The 22,763-nt window shown below is 32.6% G+C and overlaps 2 protein-coding genes across 7 annotated transcripts in view; one reads left to right on the top strand and one right to left on the bottom strand.

Moving 5' to 3' along the window:
- The first annotated feature begins 150 nt into the window (after positions 1-150).
- LOC116412685 (uncharacterized) lies at positions 151-2,594 on the top strand. Its single transcript, XM_031907302.2, has 4 exons — positions 151-443; positions 1,383-1,584; positions 1,694-1,808; positions 1,902-2,594. The coding sequence occupies exons 1-4, from the start codon at positions 368-370 to the stop codon at positions 2,592-2,594; spliced, it is 1,086 nt and encodes a 361-aa protein (XP_031763162.1). The 5' UTR covers positions 151-367.
- A 14-nt stretch (positions 2,595-2,608) lies between these two features.
- Positions 2,609-22,763, bottom strand: part of LOC113510797 (tyrosine-protein kinase CSK) — a 35,113-nt gene continuing 14,958 nt past the window's right edge. For 2 of the 6 annotated variants that reach the window (XM_052896231.1, XM_052896233.1), the window contains exons 2-16: positions 20,019-20,105; positions 17,495-17,614; positions 16,181-16,261; positions 14,794-14,875; positions 14,405-14,501; positions 11,637-11,783; positions 10,759-10,849; positions 10,086-10,199; positions 9,416-9,617; positions 8,810-8,975; positions 8,385-8,549; positions 7,660-7,876; positions 7,269-7,355; positions 6,416-6,640; positions 2,609-5,497 (exon numbers count right to left, since the gene is read on the bottom strand). In XM_052896231.1, the coding sequence (XP_052752191.1) occupies positions 5,495-5,497; positions 6,416-6,640; positions 7,269-7,355; positions 7,660-7,876; positions 8,385-8,549; positions 8,810-8,975; positions 9,416-9,617; positions 10,086-10,199; positions 10,759-10,849; positions 11,637-11,783; positions 14,405-14,501; positions 14,794-14,875; positions 16,181-16,261; positions 17,495-17,614; positions 20,019-20,066 (1,845 nt within the window). In that variant the 5' untranslated portion in view covers positions 20,067-20,105 and the 3' untranslated portion in view covers positions 2,609-5,494. Of the gene's footprint in view, positions 5,498-6,415; positions 6,641-7,268; positions 7,356-7,659; positions 7,877-8,384; positions 8,550-8,809; positions 8,976-9,415; positions 9,618-10,085; positions 10,200-10,758; positions 10,850-11,636; positions 11,784-12,849; positions 12,959-14,404; positions 14,502-14,793; positions 14,876-15,201; positions 15,541-16,180; positions 16,262-17,494; positions 17,615-20,018; positions 20,106-22,763 lie in introns of those variants that run through there. The other 4 variants (XM_052896235.1, XM_052896236.1, XM_052896234.1 and 1 more) reach the window with 3 other exon arrangements.

The following is a 22,763-nucleotide window of genomic DNA, read 5'->3' as shown; positions in this document are numbered from 1 at the left end:
ACTTATAGTCAAATACTGATTTGCTAAATATCTCGTAAATATCGTATTTTGATTTCATATGATATTGCATGGAAATAAGTTTGTACTAAAATCAATGATCACTTTTGTAATTACCGTCAGCACTGTATTAATAAGTACGTTATACTAAGTCTGTAATAAGAACATGTTCATGATACCGAAGATGGAAAGAATATTATTATAGTTATTTATCTAAGTAAAAAGAAATTAAAACATTCATATGTTGTCACTCTGACAATTATGCCATAAAAATGGGCCATGAAATATCAGATTTATATTCACACACCATAGAAAATAGCTGAATTATTATGTAATACAAAAAACTGAACAAGCAAAATTTACTCCAACCATGCAATGCAACCAGCCTTTCTATGGTATCGGGTATGGCGGGCCCAATTGTGGACAGTTTTATACTTACAACTCGTGTTAGTAAATATAATTTATTTAATTCGGAGTTAGTTATACAGAAATCAGTTACATTACCTGAGATTTCCATATGAGGTGACAGTTTTCTGTATATACAGGTTGACCAAAACGAAAACAGCTTATTCAGATAAATGGTCTGAATCAAATCGCAGACTATTTTCCCACCGGAATTGTATAGCCATATAATTACTGATTCTTAGTTTTGATTTCACGAAATGTATTTGAAATTTTACAATCCATACGACGCGTGATACATACAAAGCGCGGTCTAGGAATAGTGCTTCTTCGTAGGTAGGTTTCGTAAGTATATGGCGATCTCACAGCTTCTTTCGCGAGTCGTGGTAGGATTTTAATACGTATTGCATTGCTGTTTTTTGATATTTCATAGTATTTGACTATAACATATTATTATGCCTTTATATTAAGGCGTAATATCATAGATTACATGATTTTAAACGAAAAAAAAACTGAAATACCAGTTTTAATTTTTTCGGAAAGAATTTCCACTGGATTTCAATTCAGAATAATGGTCTGGTTTTACTGTTTTTACCAAACATTTTTTAAATTTTTTTTTATACAACTTAGAATGGCAAACAAGCTGACGGCCCACCTGATGGAAAGTGGTAACCGTCGCCTATAGCATGGACATAACAGAGTGTACTGTTTCGCCCATGATACCCCCCATGCGTTGCCATTTCTGAGGACTCGGATGTTATTCTTCTGTACCCTGTAAATTCACGCCATATCCCATCCTTCAAACCGAAACATAGCCATGCAAACACAACTGCTTCACGGTAGAAACACGAATGGGACAGAGGTACCACTTTCCATCAGGTGAGCCTTTAGATTGTTTGCCATTCTAAGTTGTTTAAAAAAAAACTATATCTAGCAGTGATCGATTAGCGACTGAAATTATAATTAATATGATGTATTTACAGCACCCTATTATGGAACATACCCTGAAATAATAGGAGAAGGCGAAGTCGCTTCAGTACTATTCCCTGATGGATCTATTCAATTTTACTTCGTACCCTTAGCAAATAAACGATGGCCATCCTATACATATAATCCCAACTTATATTGTAATCCTTCCTGTCGCACTAACACTGGAGTGTGGTTTATTAAGAATTTTTCAAACCCGTAAGTTATTTTCCTATATGTAATTTAAGATTATTTTATATATATATACAGATAATTATAAAATATAAGCCCTTGGTGAGCGTTATATTATATTTTTTTATCACTACAGGATACCACCCGCAATATTCCAACAATACTGTCAAGGAGCTAATGGAGAGCCATTTTCGAAATCATATTCTTTTTCTGATAACAACATGGCTACTTCACCAGGTTTTCTACTAAAGGTACATCATAAATCGTGAAAGAAGTGTAAATGGCGCGGAATATTCTTAGTCAAGATAGGTAGACAATCCTAAATACCTTTTCTGTAATTGTAGTTTCACAACGACAACTGGACGTCGACGACAGATCTCCATTACTTTTATCCTAGTTTACGCGAATGTACGTGGTTTCCGAACGTGCGTACTATAGAATCTGCAGCAGTGCAAGTGGAAATACCTATAGAAACAAAACGCACCTGCGAACACGTAGTGGTCTGCAATAAACCCTGTAAATGTACGCGTACCTATAGCAGTTGTACAAAATCAGAATACTGTAAAAACTTAAAACAAGAATGTAACAGTAGTCATATGTCAATAGTACAATCAATATCAAGAGATTCAATTTATAAAAATAAAAAACCAATAGCATTTAAAGAAAAAAGGTCGTCGTGTTCCAGTTTACATGGAGATAAAAAAAAACCAAGAAAAAATAAATATCAAATTACATGTGAATGTAACAAAACTATTAAACCAAGTACTACAGACAAATCGGTGACAACCTATGCCGATCAATCTAGCAGTTGCATTGGTGAGAAGGGATGTGAAACACAGACCAAATATTGCGTTCCTACCAACACAGTACACAAAATAAATAGTACACACAAGAATAATAAAACAGAAATTTGGATTCCAAAAACGCCGTTAAGCCGAAAAGCAATGGAAATTAAATCTTCAGAGAATTTTAAAGGAATTTATGATAGCGATCGCAATTCAGATGCTTGTATATGTAGTAGTGATACAGATGAATAAATGAAAACAATAAATTTGTTGCAGATTTATATTTTGTTATTTATACATTTTATACTTTAAAATTACACATATGTACAGTGAAGGAATAAAATAGTTACAGTTATAAACAAAAACTGAGATTTTCATTTCCTTATTTATAATTAAAAAAATACAACTGTAAATACATCAGTCCGCATGAATAAAACGAAACCTTGAGACTAGCACAAAGTTTATATTTATGATAACTACAAAATCATGAAAATAGGAAGACGTGAAAATATTTAAAAGATTATATTAAACATACTTTGGCAGAAAAGAAATGGACCGTTGGGTGGATCATTTCTCACCACTTGCAGGCTGACCATAAATAAACCGTAAAAAACAATTTAACACTTAAAGCTAGTATTGCATAAGATTACATTACATAAACAAATATTCTCTTCATAATAATTATGGTCATGGAACCAGACTTTTTAAATAACGTAAAAATGTTGTCTTATATGCTTTTAGTATAATTCAATAATCAATGACTTTTATTCAATAACAAAATATTATAAATCAAACCAATACAAAAAAAAAATACATAATGGTCTCTAATTTAAAAAATAATCAATGAATGAGGTCGAATACTTATCGTAAATATGAAGCTATCTACCATATATACTAGACAAAAATATTTCGGCACCTTAACAATGTTTATGGTTGCTTCTTTAAATCGAGTGCACAGTTTTATTAAATGAGCTCTATTTAGAGTGCGAAATTTAATTTTAATTAAAACAAAGGAGAGATATATAAGACAAAGAGAAAATTTTAAATATAATATTGACAATATTCAAAATTTGTGTTTTAAAAATGTTTAATTCCGCATTATAAGACAACACTAAATCGTAATAATAACATAGACTAAGTAAATATTTCAAATATTATAAATTTAGGATTTTCTATTCTAATTATTTTTTCATATAAAATCTGTGGACAAGCCCGTATAATCTCACATTGATTACCAATGTTGAGATACGCAACCAACTATACTGTTATAATTTAATAATACATTTTGTCATAAAAGTGAGATTCAAAATCATAATCTAATCCTTCGATCATTCTGAATCCACAACATACACTATACTAGACATCCAATTTATTTTAGTATAGAAATTATAATAAGAAAATGTAATAAAATCCTTTATGTCAGTTCTTAGTCCATCCATCCAATTTACTGTACATTTCTATTTGGTTTTTGTAAAACTAAACTTGATATATGCAATACGAGTAAGTGTAGTATAGTTAGGTACTATAATGACGGCAGTTACAGTCAAAAATAGATAAATGCTTTTGGTATATTACACTATGAAATTTATAGAATCAAATTCTATTTGCCAATTTTACATGCTAGTGATACATTTTAGATATTAGTAAAATGTTCTAAACTACAAAGGATTAATCTTGTTGTTTAGATATCAGCTAGTCATTTTTGTTTGTATTATAGACAATATACATAATTATGATTTTTTAGTGTAATATGCCCCTTATTAATAAAAAAAAATAAGCCGCGTTTTCCCATACTTTAGCATCTCGACTTTTGCATATACCTTGAATAATATATTTAGCTTTAATTAAATATAATTCCATTTAAATAAAACTGAATGTCAGTGAATTCATACATATTGTGCACTCATACATATTTCAGACGCACGTAATTATATTAAGTAGGTATCGTTTATATTATGGAACATTTCATGACATTCATTAAATTCTTATTTTTCATGAGAAATATTAATAAAGTAACTATAATTTACATTAACACACAACCTTAAAGTTGGCATTTGCAACTTGGAATTATTTTAGGGCTAAGTTATCTTATTATCATGATCAATGTATTGGATTACATTACGTACTAATGAAGATTTATTTATTAAAATGGTCTATATTTTTTCCTCTACATCAAACTGAAAACATGGCTTTATTACACCTCATTCTTTGCAGTAATGATTGTTGATGATGTATCAGGGTAACATTGTTGTTGGAATTATTTTTAAATACAAAATTAGTCTTCACCGTTTAACAAAAGTGTATGATCATGATATAAACTTTTATGTGGCCATTCTGAGAGACCTTTGTGTATTGCATCAGCAAGCGATGTTTAAATTCCTACATACTGACATAAATACATTATGTAATTCTTTAAGTCCTATGTTATCAGTCACCTTAATGTTGTAAATAATATGAAAACTAATTATCGTACAAAACATCTTTACTTTGACTAGACAGTACCATAGTACCGACACACGACCAATGTTCATATTGGGTGGAATCCTGACGATACATAAAGAATAATTCGTAAATTAGGCCAACAACAAATATCAATACATACAGAGCTTTTAGTAGAACTAGCCTCATAGGGGGAATCAACATATTTATTCTTTGAAATTAATACTTATATTCAATTTGTATTTTTTTATGGCGTCTATTATATAATTAAACTAATTCACTGGTAAAATGTATGTATGACCTCTTATTATCACTGTGGCCAAAGAGAGACAATTGTCGTTGATTGTGGGATGATCCACTCTAGTCTGAACCGCCTACTATTATTTATCTCTCATCAATTGACCTACTATAATAAACATGAAATTACTAAAACGCAGGGTCGAAATCCTAATTTAAAGGACTTACAACTAAAAGCCCTGTAATAACATGTGTATTTTACTACCATCTCACATAATTTTCTCGCGACACACCAATATTTTACACTAATTAGTCTACATTACTTAAGCGAGGGAGTGTCTTTAAAATATTAAAATAATTTAGTACTTACATTTTGAGTAATATATAAAATATAGTTCGCAACCTTCACAGCACATCACTTAACTAAAAAATATATATTAACATATGCAGTCCTCGGCTGACGCACCATATAGCACTCACTGGAAGAATAAGATATTTACTTAATAATGAATTGTATACGAAATAAAACGACAGTTTAAAGAGCCAATGACTATATACATGAAATTAAGCCTTAAATTGTTACTTGTTAATCCCATACATTTCTTAGGATTTAATTATGGTTCCTAGTTATATTGAGCATAGAAAAGACAATTATATTTGGCAGTAAAACAAAGTGTTTATCTACATTTTTACAAATAAATAAATAAGAAAGAAAAAATATTCAAACAAATCGTAGTAGGTCTAACTAATAATGTCTGTAAAATGGGCCAAACATATCATACATTAGTCAACAGTCTAAATTGGTGTTTTTTATGGGACACTAAGTAACTTAAGTTTATAACACTAATTTATCTATTTTTATAAAACAGTCTAATACATTGTTATTTAATAAATGTACTATATAAATGTAAAGATATACTTGATGTGTTTTTGGCTTGTGGTAACTACTGATCCCATAAGGGTAAACTGCCATAAAGAATGGTCTCGTTCCTTATGACAGTCTCTATAGGGGAGGCCTATGTTCAGCAGTGAACAGATAAGGGCTGTTATTATTGTATTGTTGTATATATTGGGCTGTTGTTACATTATAACATTTTTATAATATGATCATTATAATTATATATTACAGGGGGGAAAGGCATTGTTAGTAATGGAGACTGAGCATCCCATTGCTAGCAATATACCCAATTAGGTCGACCTCGCGGTTCCCCCTGGAAACTATCATGGTTAATTCCAGACAAATTCATCATGATGGGCTAACTGGCCTGTTTTCATTCTCATCTATCACCCTTCACTGGTGCTCCGCCAGAGTATCCCGTTAGCGCAGGCGGGGTTACCATACCATTTTCACCCATTAAAAAAAATATATACTACAGACGCAGTGTACATGTACTGACCGGATGGGGCGGGTGCTGCGGGTGCTGCGGGTGCTGCGGATGGTGCTGGTGGTGCGCGGCGTCGCGGATGGCGGCGAGCGAGCGGCGCGTGTGCGCGAAGGTGGGCCGCTGCGCGGGGTCGGCGTGCCAGGCGGCGCGCATCACGTCGTACGGGCCCGCCGGGCAGCCCTCCGGCGCCTCCATGCGGTACCCGCGCTCCACGTGCCGCACCACCTCCGCCAGCGGCTGCCACCACACCACACCACATCACACATCACATCACCACCCAGCACCGCTACACGCGACACCACCCACTAGCCTGCCTCCACTGCGTTCCACATTTTATGACACCGACATATCTTTGCGTCCGAAATACCTCGAAGTTTGAATATGGAGACGGTGTGAGCATTAGTATCTCTATCTCAAACGTGCTTTTATTGTAATTTCGTTCAAATATGGTAATGACTACTAAGGCTACGAGTAAGAGTACGAGACCTAACAACTTAGTCCTTAATAGCTGCATGCCATAGCAAGGGATATCGTGGGTTATCAAAATGTATTCTGTGAATCAATTCCTTTAGGCGAGTTACAAAATTGTACCAAATAATGTTAAATGTATAAAAAAAAAAGACAATTGGTACCCAAAAGAGTAAATTGGTTGTAAAAGCTGCAGAGCTTATATATAGAACTGTTTCTATCAGATATTTCTCTATATTGCTTAGAAAGAAAAACTGCCTATTCCCTAAGCAATTTATAGAGAGGATTATACTTGAGCATAATTTGAATTATATATAATTAAGACAAGCCTTTTTTTTTGTAATTAATACTTATATTTTTATTCTATTCTAATATAGTTTAGTTATAGATAACTTACAATTCTCGGATACGGCACTCTTCCAAATGAATAGATTTCCCAAAGAAGAATACCGAAACTCCACATATCAGACTTGTTTGAAAATTTCTAAAACAAAAAAAGCAAGTTAAAATCTGAAGCGAGTTTCTCGTAACGCTTTTAAATATTGTAATCGTATATGTATATCATGATAATAAAACAATATATTAAATTGTTAGCGAGAAATTGCTCTTGTCTTAGACTAAACAAATATTAAATAAGGGAAGAACGAGGATTCTTACACTTGTATATCTCTACACAATGCAATTTTGTATTCTATAAATGTAAAATGACTCTCTTGAACTAAGATAGCGAACTAGAGGAATGTATGTAAGAGAGACAGAGCGTGTGCACTGTATAGTGGTATACTGACATTGTACTTGAGCGCCTCGGGCGCAGTCCACTTGATGGGCAGCTTGGCCTGCAGGCGCGCGGCGTCAGCGGGGTCGTCGAGCGCGTGGTCGGTGCGCGCGAGGCCGAAGTCGGCCACCTTGGCCGTGCCCTCGTGCGACACCAGCACGTTGCGCGCCGCCAGGTCGCGGTGCACCACGCGCTGCCGCTCCAGGTACTCCATGCCGCAGCACGCGTCGCTGTACACACGGAACACACGCACACTGCACTACACCGCACATGCGATACCGGTACCCGGCGCAAGACCAGAGAGTATACACAGATAAATACACTGATAAGCAGACAAGTTTAATCTAAGAGTAACCTGCAATCAGAAGCTTCAGCATCATTTAAAGTAGAGCCGACCTTAGCTGAATCTTAGCTTAAAATTTCTATTACTGACAGGAATTAGCAGCAAACTTTAAAAAAAGGAGCGAGCACAAAAGTCGCAGTATCACAGATTTTTCTGCCTGGTAAGGCCCGTCTCTCGATAATAATAATAGCCTAATGATTGCTGATATTACAGGCATTCATGAGTTGCAGAAACTGCTTACAATTTCAAGGACTAAATGCTGGTTGGCAAACCTAGTTTTATATCTCGTTATTATTCCGGGCTTAATAAAAAAAAAAAAAAGAGTTAAAATCCCTTCTGCACATTGCCTAACTTACTATACTATATAGAACTTTAAAAAAATATAGACAACTCACTAAGCAAAGTTAATTTGGTTGAGCTGCGTGACATAGTGTCTGCCGCGGCTGCGCAGGTAGTCCAGCAGTGAGCCCTGTGCGCAGTGCTCCGTCACTATGCATGTGCTGCCGTTGGAGCTGAACACCAGCCCTAGCAGACGCACCAGGTTGTCATGCTTCAGAGACCTGAATAGTCAATTATTGAATTATCTTTGTGATTATCACCATTAAAAAATTATCAATTTTCACCCAATCTATCACTTTATGAATATGTACAAACGTAAAGCATGATATAATTAATATTTTTATTCTTCACGTATTCAAATAGAGGTTCTATCTTTAAATCAAATCACTAACAAGTTTATCAATAGATTAAGTTTTATAATTTGTATATATATTTATTAATTATTCGTAGAAATATAATTAATATACAAACGAAAACTTACGCCATAACACTGGCCTCAGCGCGGAACTTGCTGGCTGCCTCTCGGTCCTTTAATATTTTGACGGCAACTTTTTGCGTGCCGTTCAATATTCCGAGCATTACATCACCGAATTCGCCTTTCCCAATATTTTCCCGTATTTCCAAATCTCGTTCGTCTATTCGCCAGCCTAAAAATAATAATAGTTACTAGTTTAATTCTATATCTTATCTAATAAATTAGTATTTTTAAATATTATTTTTGGTTGTCTAAATGTCCATTAAATTAAATGTCTATAATACAATACATAGATCAAAATAATAAACGACACAGTCCAACAATAATTAATATTAGTAGTAGATTACAGGTAATTTATCTTACTTCTAAATACAGTATACAGGTTCATACAATAATGTAAGCTATCATAATTTTCATTATAATATTATCTATCCATCTGAACAATAGATGCACACTACATAATTTAAAATATATGAATTACATAAAATCTTACTATAACATATTGTTGTTGATATTACTCGTTCGTAGAATATTTAAGTAAACAACATTTATGTATTATATTTAAGTATTAAAATATAAAATTAATATCCACAAGTAGGCAAGTGTACGTACGTGCGTCGACGAATTTCTGTGGTTGCAAAGCGCTGTCGGTCTGGTCTGCGGAAGCAGACACTGGTACCGTACAATTCGTCGAAGCAGTAGCGGGCGCGGGAGCGGGAGCGGCAGCGGGCGGCTGGCTCGAGTACGTGTGCTGGAAGTGGCCCGAGCTGAGTGCACTCGACACGCTCGGCGTGGGCGGATATGGTGGTGGTTGCTAATGAACAATAATGTTATCTATTAAGCCTAGTTTAAACAACGTTAGTATTTTAGTAGTGCTTGAGTAAATTAAAAAGTGGACATATGAATTCTTGATATGTATAAAAATGCGCTGACACAACTGTTACGTTCAGGGGGAAAAGGGATTGTTAGTAATGGAGACTGAGAATCCCATTGCTAGCAATATACCCACAACCAGGTCGACCTCCTCGCGGTTCTCTCTGGAAACTATCATGGTTAATTCCTGATGAATTCATCATGATGGGCTAACTGGCCTGTTTTCATTCTCATCTATCACCCTTCACTGGTGCTCCGCCAGCATATCCCGTTAGCGCAGGCGGAGTTACCATACCATTTTCACCCATTAAAAAAAAACTGTTGCGTTCACCATCACGATAACTGTCGACAAATACCTCTGTTTGGATTTTAGTCGTGAGTACATTTATATATTTTTTAATGTACTTACTTGTGGGTGAGGTGGATATGGCGGTAACGAGCCATTGTTAGCACCGTTTGGCGCTGCTTTGGGCAGACACCGCACCAATTTTGTACACAGTCCATCAGCATCTTGTAGGTAATGCTGTAATATAAAAAAGTATACCTATACAGAGTGTAAGGGACAGATTGGCAAAAAATGGATTTAATGCATTCAGACCATTATTTTGAAAACCAGTGGAAATTCTGACCAAAAAATTTAAAAAATTTTTCATGTTTTTCTTATTTCAAATCATGTAACTCATCATAATATAAAGAAATAATAATATTTTATAGTGAAATACTATGAAATATCAAAAAACAGCAATGTAATATTTGTATTAAAATCCTATAGCAACGAGAATCAACTGTGTGAAGTCAACGTTACAAGCTTACGAAAACTACTTACGAAGAAGCGCTACTGACCGCGCTTTGTAGGTATCACGGCGTCGTATGGATCATAAATTTCAAATATAATATTGCGCGACGTCAAAACTAAGAATTAATTATATGGCTGTGGTGCCGGTGGGAAAACAATCTGCCGTTTGATTCAGAACATTCATCTGAATCAACTGTTTACGTTTTGGGCAACCTGTCCCTTCTACCCTGTATATACTGATATATATTCTTTACTTTTTAATTAAAAGTTACTTTAGTTTACTTACGTGAATTAAATCTGTCATATTGTCGAAAAACTCTTCATCATCTATAGTCAGACGTTGGTTCTGACTCTCTGGCACTGTTGCCCATTTTACTCTGAAATAATATCACATTTAATAATTTAGAATTAATAAGGTTTGTATAAAATTTACATTCATAAATAACAAAACAAAGTGCAAAATGTAAAATTTACGAACGTTTCTATGTACATTAATTCTAAATAATATTATTAAGTTATTATTTTTCTTTTCCACTCATGTTTTTCGTCAAAGGTTTCTTTATTTCATGGTTATGATTTCTGATTATTATATTTTATCTAATGAATAAATGTATGTATCTTTTCTCATACACATTATTCGTACTAATATTATAAATTAGCTTTTTGCTTGCTACTTAGTAAGCATGGATTTCAGAAGTAGGACAACTAAAAAAATTAGCATTTTTACATGGCATATCAAGATGAAACATACACCAGACCATTTTCAAATAAACCTATAGGAACATATCTGTTAAAACCATATCCAATTTGGTGCACATGATGCTGGATATAGCTTACAGATAGACAAATCTTAATAAGACCCCTCATATTTTTTTTTAAATATTTTCTATGTACAGATATCGTCTAGTTATAATTTTATTGGTAAGATATATTTATTTATCTTCACGAACACAAGTCACAAGTAGTATATATAGCAGACAAAAAAAATTAACATATTAGAATTATAACGTTTGAGATTGAGATGTTTGAGACGTTTAATCGTTACGAAATTTGGCATACAGTACAAGTGGGAGTGGAGTATGACATATTATCCTTGTCAATCTATATATCGTAGCTATGCGGACGAAGCCGCGAACAAAGAATAGAATTTTATGATTATATTACCGGTAATGCTCGACGCGCCCGCGGAATCGTACACAGAGTGTATGGTCACCAGGGAAGTTGGTGCTTTCTCGCACCAGGAATACACCGTCCGGGGAGCCAGAGAGTAACGCCTCTGCTCGCTCCCGAGATATCGCACCATGATGCCACCTACAACAAAAATATACATATTTTATTATACTAAATATAGTGCTATACTAATACTTATGAAATCCTATTAAAACATAACACAGAATCATATTGCAAAACCGCATGAGTCTGTGGCAAGTGAAGTTCTATTCCTTGCAAGTCAAAGTAATTTGTTGTTTAAATATCACCAGATTATATTTATAAATATCATTACATCTAATTTTAGGATGTTGTTAAAAAATCATGGCAGTAAAAGGAAATGAGCTCAATACATAAGTGAAAGAGCTGAAAAGCTCGCAATGAAAAACCTATATCAAGCAGCCTAGGAATGTTAGTGAATATTTTCCTCTTACAGGAGAGATCTATGTCCAACATTATACTGTACATTAACACACATATGACATATATCTAATAATAATTAATACATACTTTTATACTTTGTTTTTTTTTGTTTCCATAAGTCAAAATAATATGATTACAAATACCAAAAATAAGATTTTAGTTGATTGTAAGACTTCTGTCGCATTAATTAAAACAAGAGTTAAAATTGATGATTACAAATAAATATTATAGTAATGTATATTATCGAAACAAAAGTAATCGGAGACATGGAAAACTTGTGGAAACTTCTTTTTTTTTATTAATGCTACGTAATTAATTTCTTATCGGTTAGTACCATTAATATCTTATGATAAAACAAATAATAATTAGTAAAATTGCAACTTTCCACTTTTAAAAAGAGCAGTCTTTTTGATGAAGTATTAAAATTTAGATGGTGGATTCGCATAAATTGAAATAAGACTCCATTACATTGTCGACTATGAAAAATTATGAATGATTAATCGGCTTTACTTATTTATACCAATATCCATATTAATAGATCTATAACAACTTATATAATTATTAGTACTGAATAAATATATATAAATTATGACCAAAAATGATAGCAAATAAAGAGATAAAAAATACATTCTTAAATATTAATTTTAATAAATTACATAGTGTTATAAATAAAAAACACTTGTATGATATACAATGCACAATTAATCAGAACCTAACTAGAGACAATATTAATTTCGATATTTACTCAATATCTTCATATGCATGTACCGGAGGAATAAACAGTTTCACTTTGTGAGGTCTATTGAAACATTTCGTAATGTCACTCTCCATAATTCCGATGTATACTAACTATAGAGACTATCATTATCAGTGAGCGAGTGATAATAACGATAAACTAATCTATGGTTTCATAAATGTGAACACGTATTTCTATACGTATCTGTTTATAATCTATATGTTTGAAAAATGGATTACAAACTTTGAACCGGAACGATGGACGGACGGAAAATAATCCAACCAAAATAAGTCAAAGATTGTATAAATAAATAGAGAACAAACTCGACTATGGTGACATAGCTTGAACCACCAAATCATATATAATTAAATAAATATCAATGGAAAAAAATATGTTTATTTTTAATTTCTATTTTACAATATTTACAACAATATAACGAGTTGATTTCTACGCGAAATATAGTGAAACTGACTAATGTATAATAAAATAATAAGTTAGTTGCTAAATATTATAACTTAAATATAATACTGAGTAGAACAAATATCTCTAAAAAATTTTCACATTGAATATTCAATTTAAAATCAATCCAAAAAGTATGCGTTTATTTCTCCTAATCTTTATTAGTTCTTTAATTAATTTTAAAAATAGTATCTTTCCAAAAACGAGTAAAAGTCATGTCATAAGAATTGATGTATTTCTTTTTTGTATAAAGTACAAATTCGTTCATTGTATTATAAAAAAGAAAAAATTATATAAATCATTGACTAAAATGGACGGGTCCTATAAATGTTAATCTTTCTTGTCATAAACCTAATGAGTATAATAAAATATACACAAATGAAACGCAAGTAGGTAGGTAAGAATTATACAATAGCGTCCAGAAAACAATAGAAGGATACATATTATATTATCCTGTTGTGACGTATTAAATTAAATAAATACATTTATAATATACATATCCGTAATGTCTGTCTTCCATGAGGGTAGACTGAAACAATGAAACACCAAATATTTCAATTTATACAGACCTCTTTCGCTTTCTCCACATTCATCAATCTATTCATACTTACACGTACACCGGTTATGGCTACCTTTAATTTGGCCCTTTTTTAGCATGTCACCTATGTAGTCGATATACATCGGTCTAGTGCTGCCCCTACCGATAATTTCGTTAATTTGTGATGGATAAATCTCTTTAGTAAATCTTCGTTTATCTATATTTTCCAAATGGTTTGGATTAGTTTAGTTACTTGTATGGTATATATGGTTATTAAAATAATGATAATACTAAAACGATATAGTCACAACATCACACACACGTAATACATTAAATTTTTCAGAAAGTTTGATTTCTGAATTAACTCTCCCGAAATCGAACCCAGGATCTTATAATACGTGTAGTGACAATCATTGCATCACGGAAAGCAACTTATGATTTATGAAATAATACGAACTTATTTTTATACTATAACGTTCTTTGAACTTATTTTTTCTGTTATATGATCTACTGTATCAAAAATGTGTGTATAATTATTTTGAGAGAATACAAAAATGTTTTACTTACGGCCACTGAGTCATATTCATGAGTCTTGTGCCAACCGCTGGTGGATTCTGAATTGCTGACGAGTTGACCAGCACATCGCTAGCGCCTTTAGACACCACTATTGGAAACAAGTGTACTGTTAAATACCACCAATATTTTGTGTCATAGGATTATTTAATATTCAATGTGTAAGTACTATGAACTATCACTATGTACTGTTGGATATTCATAATACTGTTCATATGCACACCATCAAATAAAATATTTATTTTACAAGTAGATTTTGTTCCATAGAAAGAATCGTCTTCATATTTGATGAAATTTCTATGGGATCAATCTAAAAATATATCCTTTAAGATAAAAATAAATGATGGAGTACGGTGTTTTTTTGAAGTCCTTTGAAATCTTACCTGGCGATGTCTGTGAAGTATGCATAGAATTGGATACAGGTCCAGAGGGAGCCGCCGTCCGCACCGACGATGACATTAAATTCTGTTAACAAAAAAAAAATTGTAAAATCTTTTTAAATATGTACTTCCTATATTGGCGGCAAAATACGAAGGCGTGACGTTCGGCGCTAAAAGCGAATATTAAAATATTAATAAGTTTTACATCAAAAAGTTATTTATAAATTTGAATTTTACATACAATTTATTTTCACTACTAAATGAGTACATTATTATTGTTGTTTCAATATTAATATGTTGCCATGTATGGGGTTATCGAGTTGTCGTAATTATAACTAATCATAGTTTAATGAATCAATAAAAATATACACCAACATATTCTGCATAATCAATTACTGAACAAGTACTTACAGATTGTGAAAGTTCAAACGTTTCATCAACTTCCATGTCGGTTAACAAAGAGCTCTCAGTATAACGGTATCGTTTTGATTGCACACAGTTTTCAATTGCCAAACATGGATCTGAGGTTCGTTTCCTTGGAAGATCCATCATGTAAATTATTTTCTGGATCTTCAAGTAACAACTTAGATGAAACATCAATTTGGAAATTCAATCTAATATTATATGTTATTTATTATGTAAAATCATTAGCCACAAAACGTCAATTAATCAAGGAATGAGGACTTAAAATGGCGCATTGATAATGAGCATCGTGTTCTTGTACACATTTAAGTTCATGAATTATGGAACATGTTTGAACATAAGATTCATGTTTGCATGTTCTATTTATTTTGTATTAAAATAAGAGGATAACTCTACATATAATTATGACTAATTAAGTAGAGTATGAGCAATTTTATTGTTCGATATTAGTACTTATATATCGTCAACAATAACTTTTCTTACATATTTTTATTTAATTAAATATAATATTATGTACTACAAGTCTGACAATAGAAGCTATAAAATTCAGTCATAACTAAAATGGCCGCCATCAAATAATCTATTTATTATGAGTATACTTGTAATATGTATTAATATTCAATTAACTACATAATAAGTAACATTAATAACATTAATAAAATTAAAAAGAATACACTAATAGTCTCCCAACATTCCACATCGAGGCAGCGTACCCAAGATACTGGCAGCTTTACCCCTTTAGATATACTTGTATTTTAATGTAAAAATCGATTTTTAATAAAAAAAAAAATCAACATCAATTTAATAAGAATTTAGTCCTGATACCAACACAGGAGTAAAGCCTTTCGATATAAAGAAAAAGTTATTATAATCGACTTATAATTGGCGAAGATATATAACAAAATAGTCTAATTAAAAGTTAATTTTTACATTCCTCAAAATCAATTGTAATTAATGACAAACTTACATTGTGTGGAACGGAATTTTGCAATGCGGTGGGCGAGAGTGGTGCGTGTGGTCCATTACTGCCGCTCACACCACCTCCGGACTGAAACAAGGTATTTAATTGTAAATAACATTATCTTGTATTAAAAATCTAGATAATATGAACATTGTTGTTTAAATTGGTGTTTGAGGTGTTGCTTCAGCTATAACTGCCGTGACAATGGAAACCAACAGGGGCGTCGATAGAGACATACTTTCTATACGTGGGAACATTTTCATTCAATGACAACACTATAGACTTTGTTGGTATCGACATTACTCGTATAGAAGAGGTGTTGGCATTTGACGTTTTATTGTTTCTGCACCCGCTCTCTCTGTATATTCGATAAAGGGCCTGGCGTGACGATATATATTGTTTCTGCCAATAAAAATACATAGTAAAAAGAGAAAGCACTTATTTGCTATTCCCAGTTTTATACCTAAAAATTCGCAAAAGTATTATTCCAATTTAAGGTAGACAGAGCAACGTGCATAAGTACGTTGTTACTTTAAAAATGATTGAAAGAATTTTGCATAATATGCAATCATTCTAAACGTCCAAAAATGCGATATGCGATATTATTCGAATGTTAATAACGTGTTTAATACATTTAATTTAAAGTAGAGAAATATTACACTGTATCCATAAACATGCAGTTAAAGATGTTAAATTTAAAAGAAGAAAGTTAAAAATTAACAGTTATTCTGAATTACACATTCCAAAAATACCATTGTTACCATAAAACTTTCCATGTATACTATATTACAAAAACTAAAAAAGAAAAAACGCTCACCCTTACTATCCCAGTAGTCAGAGCCATTTATCTACTTTTATTGTTGAAGAGATATATGGTTGCAAAAAAATCGAAAATGTAAATAAAAATAAGGATAAATGCGGAAGGATATAATAATGAATTTGTTTCACGATTTTCTTCTAATCTCCGTCATTTACTTTGCATAACGATAATTGAATACAATCACAGACACAGATAGAGATAGATGCCGTAATTAGTTGCACAGTATACAATTTTTTTCTATTTCGATGTGACATAATATTTTATTGATAACAAATATGTATACAATATCCTGCAGAAAATATCTTCTAAACTTTCACAAATAATGCCTTTTCCTGAACTTGAACTCTTGTTAGACAAGATTTTATACAAAAGTACGAATTCGAAATTTAGAGGGATTCAAGTATACAATTTAGAGTTTACTTATGGCAAAACATTAGCAAACAAAGTAAGCGCAGTTGCGGCATCTATTTAAATCCATGCCCGTATGCACTAAGACGCACCGGCAACTGGTGCGGCGGCTGGGCGCGCTTGAGGCGTGCCGGCGCAGTGGGAGCGGGCGCCGCCGACGCAGAGTACCAGCCGCAGGGGCCCACGCTCTGCGCACCCGCGTGAACGCCGTGCTGTAACCAGTATACTCTGAATCATGCTTTCAAACTTAGGGCTAGCATAAACCACGGATAATCCAGAGGGAAGGGATAGTTAGTAATGAGGACTGAAGCCCTCGTTGCTGGTAATATACCTAATACGCTGACTTTCACACAGTCCCCGCTGGAAAACACCTTGGTTGATTTCTGGAGAATTCGCTACGATGAACCAACTGTTCTGAGTTTATTCTCACCTGTAACTAGTAAGCGCACTGGTATCCCTAATATAGTGCAGGCAGAGCTATCATTCCAGTTTCATCCCATTAAAAAAAACGGGCATTTCTCGTCGTACTATTTGAAACCTAAATAGCATAGGTAAGTTCATTTCATTATCAACTTATTCTGATCCACTGCTGAAGATAGGCTTCCCTCGATGCCTTCCACCAATGCAGTCCGGTGCTTTTTGTTACCATAGGCAAGTACATATATATAAAAAGAATATACATGTATGATGGTACAGACTATCGTATTTATCTGTATACGTATATAAAAAATTCTGAAGTTCAATACTACCGCCGCGAAACTATTCAATTAAATGTAAAATAAAAATAAATAAAGTATTTTTATTACTAAAACAACAAGGGCATGCAATATTGTTAAAATTTTGTGGGACCTGGTTGTCTTTATTAAAGAATTTATTTATTATTATTTTTAATATAATGTAACAAATAAATAGCTTACATTACAAACTACTTTCTCTAGCCCTAAACTAGATGGTTTTACTAGGTTTTACATAGTAATTATGTGGTTAGTTTCATTTTGTGAAATTATAATTCCTTATAATTTACTTTTATCTGAACAACCATTAGTTATAAATTCACAACCAGTAAGAGCATTATGATAATGTACGTTTCTCTGTACCTCATAACAAAGAGAAATACAGAATAAATATAAAAGCAAATTTAACATAATATGAAAGTTGTAATCATTAAAGTTGGATTAGCGAACGATAAAGTAGAGTAGTGGTCTACATACATGTGTAATAGTAATTGTGCGATACTATATCGGATTGATAATACTTGAGCAACAGATAAATCTCTCATATAACAGAAGTTAACGATCCATTGAAACGCACAGCCTTGGCGGGGCGCCAAAACTGGCGCGGTTGCAGGTACTGACATTGTACAGAGAGCTTGTGTGCAAAATTCTTATTTCTCGTATTCACACGGCTCCCAAATGGTGCATACGGTCTCTTTGTTCTGTTTTAAAATCCTTCAGATATGTCCGCATGTGCATTTTACCAGAAATTACGGAAATGCAAATTAGTTGGTGTTTTTAATAAAAACCGGTTAGTAATTCTGTCCAGTGATTTTGTATAAAGATTGAATTTAGACTTTATACTAATAAAAATTATAAGGACAGATCTTTTATTACTTCAGAGACATTATCAAACACAGTTCATAATTTGTATCGTAAAATAACTAACAAAATGTCAAAAAAGGCTCCCTGTATGTATATCCAGTCCTAGGGAGGTCACTGAAATTCTTTATCCTTTTGGTCGCTCAGTGGTCGAAATAAGACCATAACATATATTGTAATAAATGAATTTATTATGGTTTTGTTTGACAATCAGTAAGACTATAAACCTATAATATTAAATACAAACAATATTAATCTATTTTCCATTTGACCACAGACTAACAATAAACAAAACAGTATATATGCTCGTGTGTCAAATACATACTAGTGTGTGTATAGTTTTTTTTTTTTTTTTAATTTATTTAATGTATTTTCATGTATAATAAAAAAAAAATATTAGCATTCTGCACTCCTTCTTTATATAAACTATAAGTGTACGAAATTCCGTACTTCTCCGTTCGCGCAATTTTCGTGAAAAGGTGTACAAAGTTTTTGCTTCACGTATTAATATATAGATTGAGAGCCATCACAAAAAAGTTCTCTAAATGTAGTATTATAACAATCGCACTATCGAAGCGATTTAGTATATAATAAAAAATACATTTCCGGTTATATAAGAATCGAAATGTTTAAGAAAGTAAAGCGCTGTGGGCGCGACTACTAGAACTCGGCATATAAACTGATGCATCGACAAGAAATATGTTACAAACATGCTCTTTTTCACCATACATCGATAATGTTAAATATGTTATTAATATAAATTATAAAGCATACATATTTATGTATATTTTTGCACAGATATATAATACAGATAATTAGAATATTATATTACTATAGACCTTTACCTAGTGATTTTTGTTATTTATATAAAAGATAAAAACATAGATGTAAAGAGAATTTCGAAAAGTTATCCGCCGCAGAAATATTTATCAGGTACATTGAGCCACTCCTATATAGCTTTCAGCTAATGTAGAATTGAGTAATACATTAAATAGTAGAATAATGTATGCATGAAGAGTACCTGTGCAAGCGGCGGGTGCGCCTGGTGCCGATGCACGTCCGAATTCATTTCGCCCGACTCTTACCACGTCTGTTTACACCTCATCATCTGAAAACAAACATAATTCAACATTTATAATTGTATACTGATATATTATTGATTTTTTTATGAAAGACTAGTTTTGTTCGTTATTTCAGAATTGTAACCAGAGGAGAAGAAAAATGCGGTTTTTACAAATGTGTTGTGATCTAACTTTAAATCTGCTGTATGTTTTATCTTGATACACATGTTGAAGTAGTCTATTTCATTGGTTTTCTTGCTTCTGACAAACTTCTTCTGGCAAACAAGCTGACGGCCCACCTGAAAAGTGGTAACCGTCGCCTAAAAGAGTATACTGTTTCGCCCATGATACCCCCCAATGCGTTGCCATTCCTGAGAACTTAGGTATTATTCCTCTGTACCCTGTAAATTCACTGCCATATCCCAGCCTTCAAATCGATACACAGCCATGTAAACACAACTACTTCACTATAGAAACACAAATGGTAGAAACAATAATGGAAATTAGTTTAACTAAATAACTAAAACTATATTACGCGTATATATATCTAAAAACACGTTATTCAAAATTAAAGTATGCTCAATGCTCTAATTATTTGAAGGTCACAGGTCTATTTATATTACAAACATATATAGACATACTATCAGAAATATACTTATGTTCACATATGTAAACAATATAAACATAAAATGAAACACTATATTGTCGCAGTATTATTTATAGTAATATAAAAAAATAACAATCTAACTATTATATAGCAGATACTAGGTATAGGTACATGCATAGAGGAGTGGTTTGATGATTCACTCTCGTCCTCTAGTCAATAATGGACGGATAGCACTAACCAGCGGCGACAGACCGTGTCGACTATCGTGACTACTGCGGCTTCTCTGGCGCATTTACTAATCCACTGTATTACGTAACTCCATATTATTATGAAAAACGCTGATCTAACTCACATAGTAAATATATAAACACTAAGTTAGCGAGACTTATGATGCATGTATAAAAGAGATTTATTGTGAGCCAAGGAAAAAATGTGTTTTAGGTAGTAGTTAAAATTAACTAGCTTTTGACCAGTACTTCGTACGATTGGATTTTAAAATTAGGAAAACAGATGAAATTATTACTTTTAGATGAGGTATCGATATAAACCACATACCAGACTTTATTAGGAACTTAACTGCGCAAGTTTTGACGTGATGCCGAAACAAACAGACAGACAGATAGACAAAAACTTTCTTAAAAATATTGTTTAAACATCTATTAGTTTTATTAAAACCTCTCATACCGTACTCAGGCCGTTAGTCTGTCACCGCCGTCAACAAAAACGAGAATATTTTGCGACGAGTTTGAAATGACGTGACGGCGATCGTGTGTCCACAGCCAAAAGAAAGTTCACAGAAAAAAGGTGTTTTAAATAGTGATATTTATTAAAATAATAATTAAAAATCTTTTTCCAACATGTTTTATTAAACAGCATTATCAAAAATATAGATTTCTTTATATAACGATCTTTGTCTTTCGTTAAAAAAACTAACCCCCTTAGATTTTGTACCACGTTTTAGTTTTTGTGAATAAGGGGTAAATTTATTATTACTACTATTACCTACACTCCTCAACATACCCATGAATACATATTGCAATTGAAATACACATCACTTTTACACGGCTGAACGGATTTAAAGGAAACTTGGTACACATATAGGTTATATTCTAGTTTAACACAAAGGATATTTTGTATACTAAATCACGCGAGCAAATGCACGGTAAACGACTGGTCTACAATAAATATTAAAAGATTTTCTTATGTTGATGCTAATATCGGCAACTTTTATTTATTATACTAATACCAATATTTATATTTACAATAACAATTAAAAAAAAGGAAATGGTTACTTTTGAAAGCAGTCAAAGTTAAAAGAAAAAATAAACTATATATACCTAGAGGGAAAGGGATTGTTAGTAATGGAGATTGAGAATCCCATTGCTAACAATATATCCAACCAGGTCGACCTCCTCGCGGTTCTCCCTGGAAACTATCATGGTTAATTCCTGATGAATTCATCATGATGGGCTAACTAGCCTGTTTTCATTCTCATCTATCACCCTTCACTGGTGCTCCGCCAGCGTATTTCGTTAGCGCAGGCGGGGTTACCATACCATTTTCACCCATCAAAAAAAAAAAACTATATATACCTAAGTTCTACCTCTGACCTAAATGAAGTAATTATGCGACAACACAAGTAATTACGAAACTAAGGCAACCGGTTGGTTTTTATATTTCTATTTCACGATGCGTGCCTCCATGCATCGTTACATTTCTTTACATTGATGCCTATGTTTTCTATTGTTTACTGTTATTATTATCATGTAATTGTAACGTAACATGTCACGGTCAAATGGATCTTAAGAATTTTGTATGAAATATGCATATATATATATATATATATATATATATATATATATAATATTGCCATAATTAAATAAGGTGTTCCAAAAAAAAAAAACGAACTTTAATTATTATTTATACAAAAGTTCAGTTATTTTGATTCATAAAATAAACTACTGAACTATGGGACCAATCTGTAAGTACATCCTATCAGATTAAAAAAGAATTTTTCAAATCGGTTCACAACCGAAGGAGTTATGTTGTAACAAATACAAAAAAATACAATCGATTTGCTAACTCCTCCTTTTTTTAA

Source organism: Galleria mellonella, unplaced genomic scaffold, assembly GCF_026898425.1.
Source record: "Galleria mellonella isolate WM207_F2 unplaced genomic scaffold, CSIRO_AGI_GalMel_v1 utg32, whole genome shotgun sequence".
NCBI classification, from domain to species: domain Eukaryota; kingdom Metazoa; phylum Arthropoda; class Insecta; order Lepidoptera; family Pyralidae; genus Galleria; species Galleria mellonella.
Note: the sequence above shows the minus strand (reverse complement) of the source record. Positions and strands in the feature narration are given on the sequence as shown.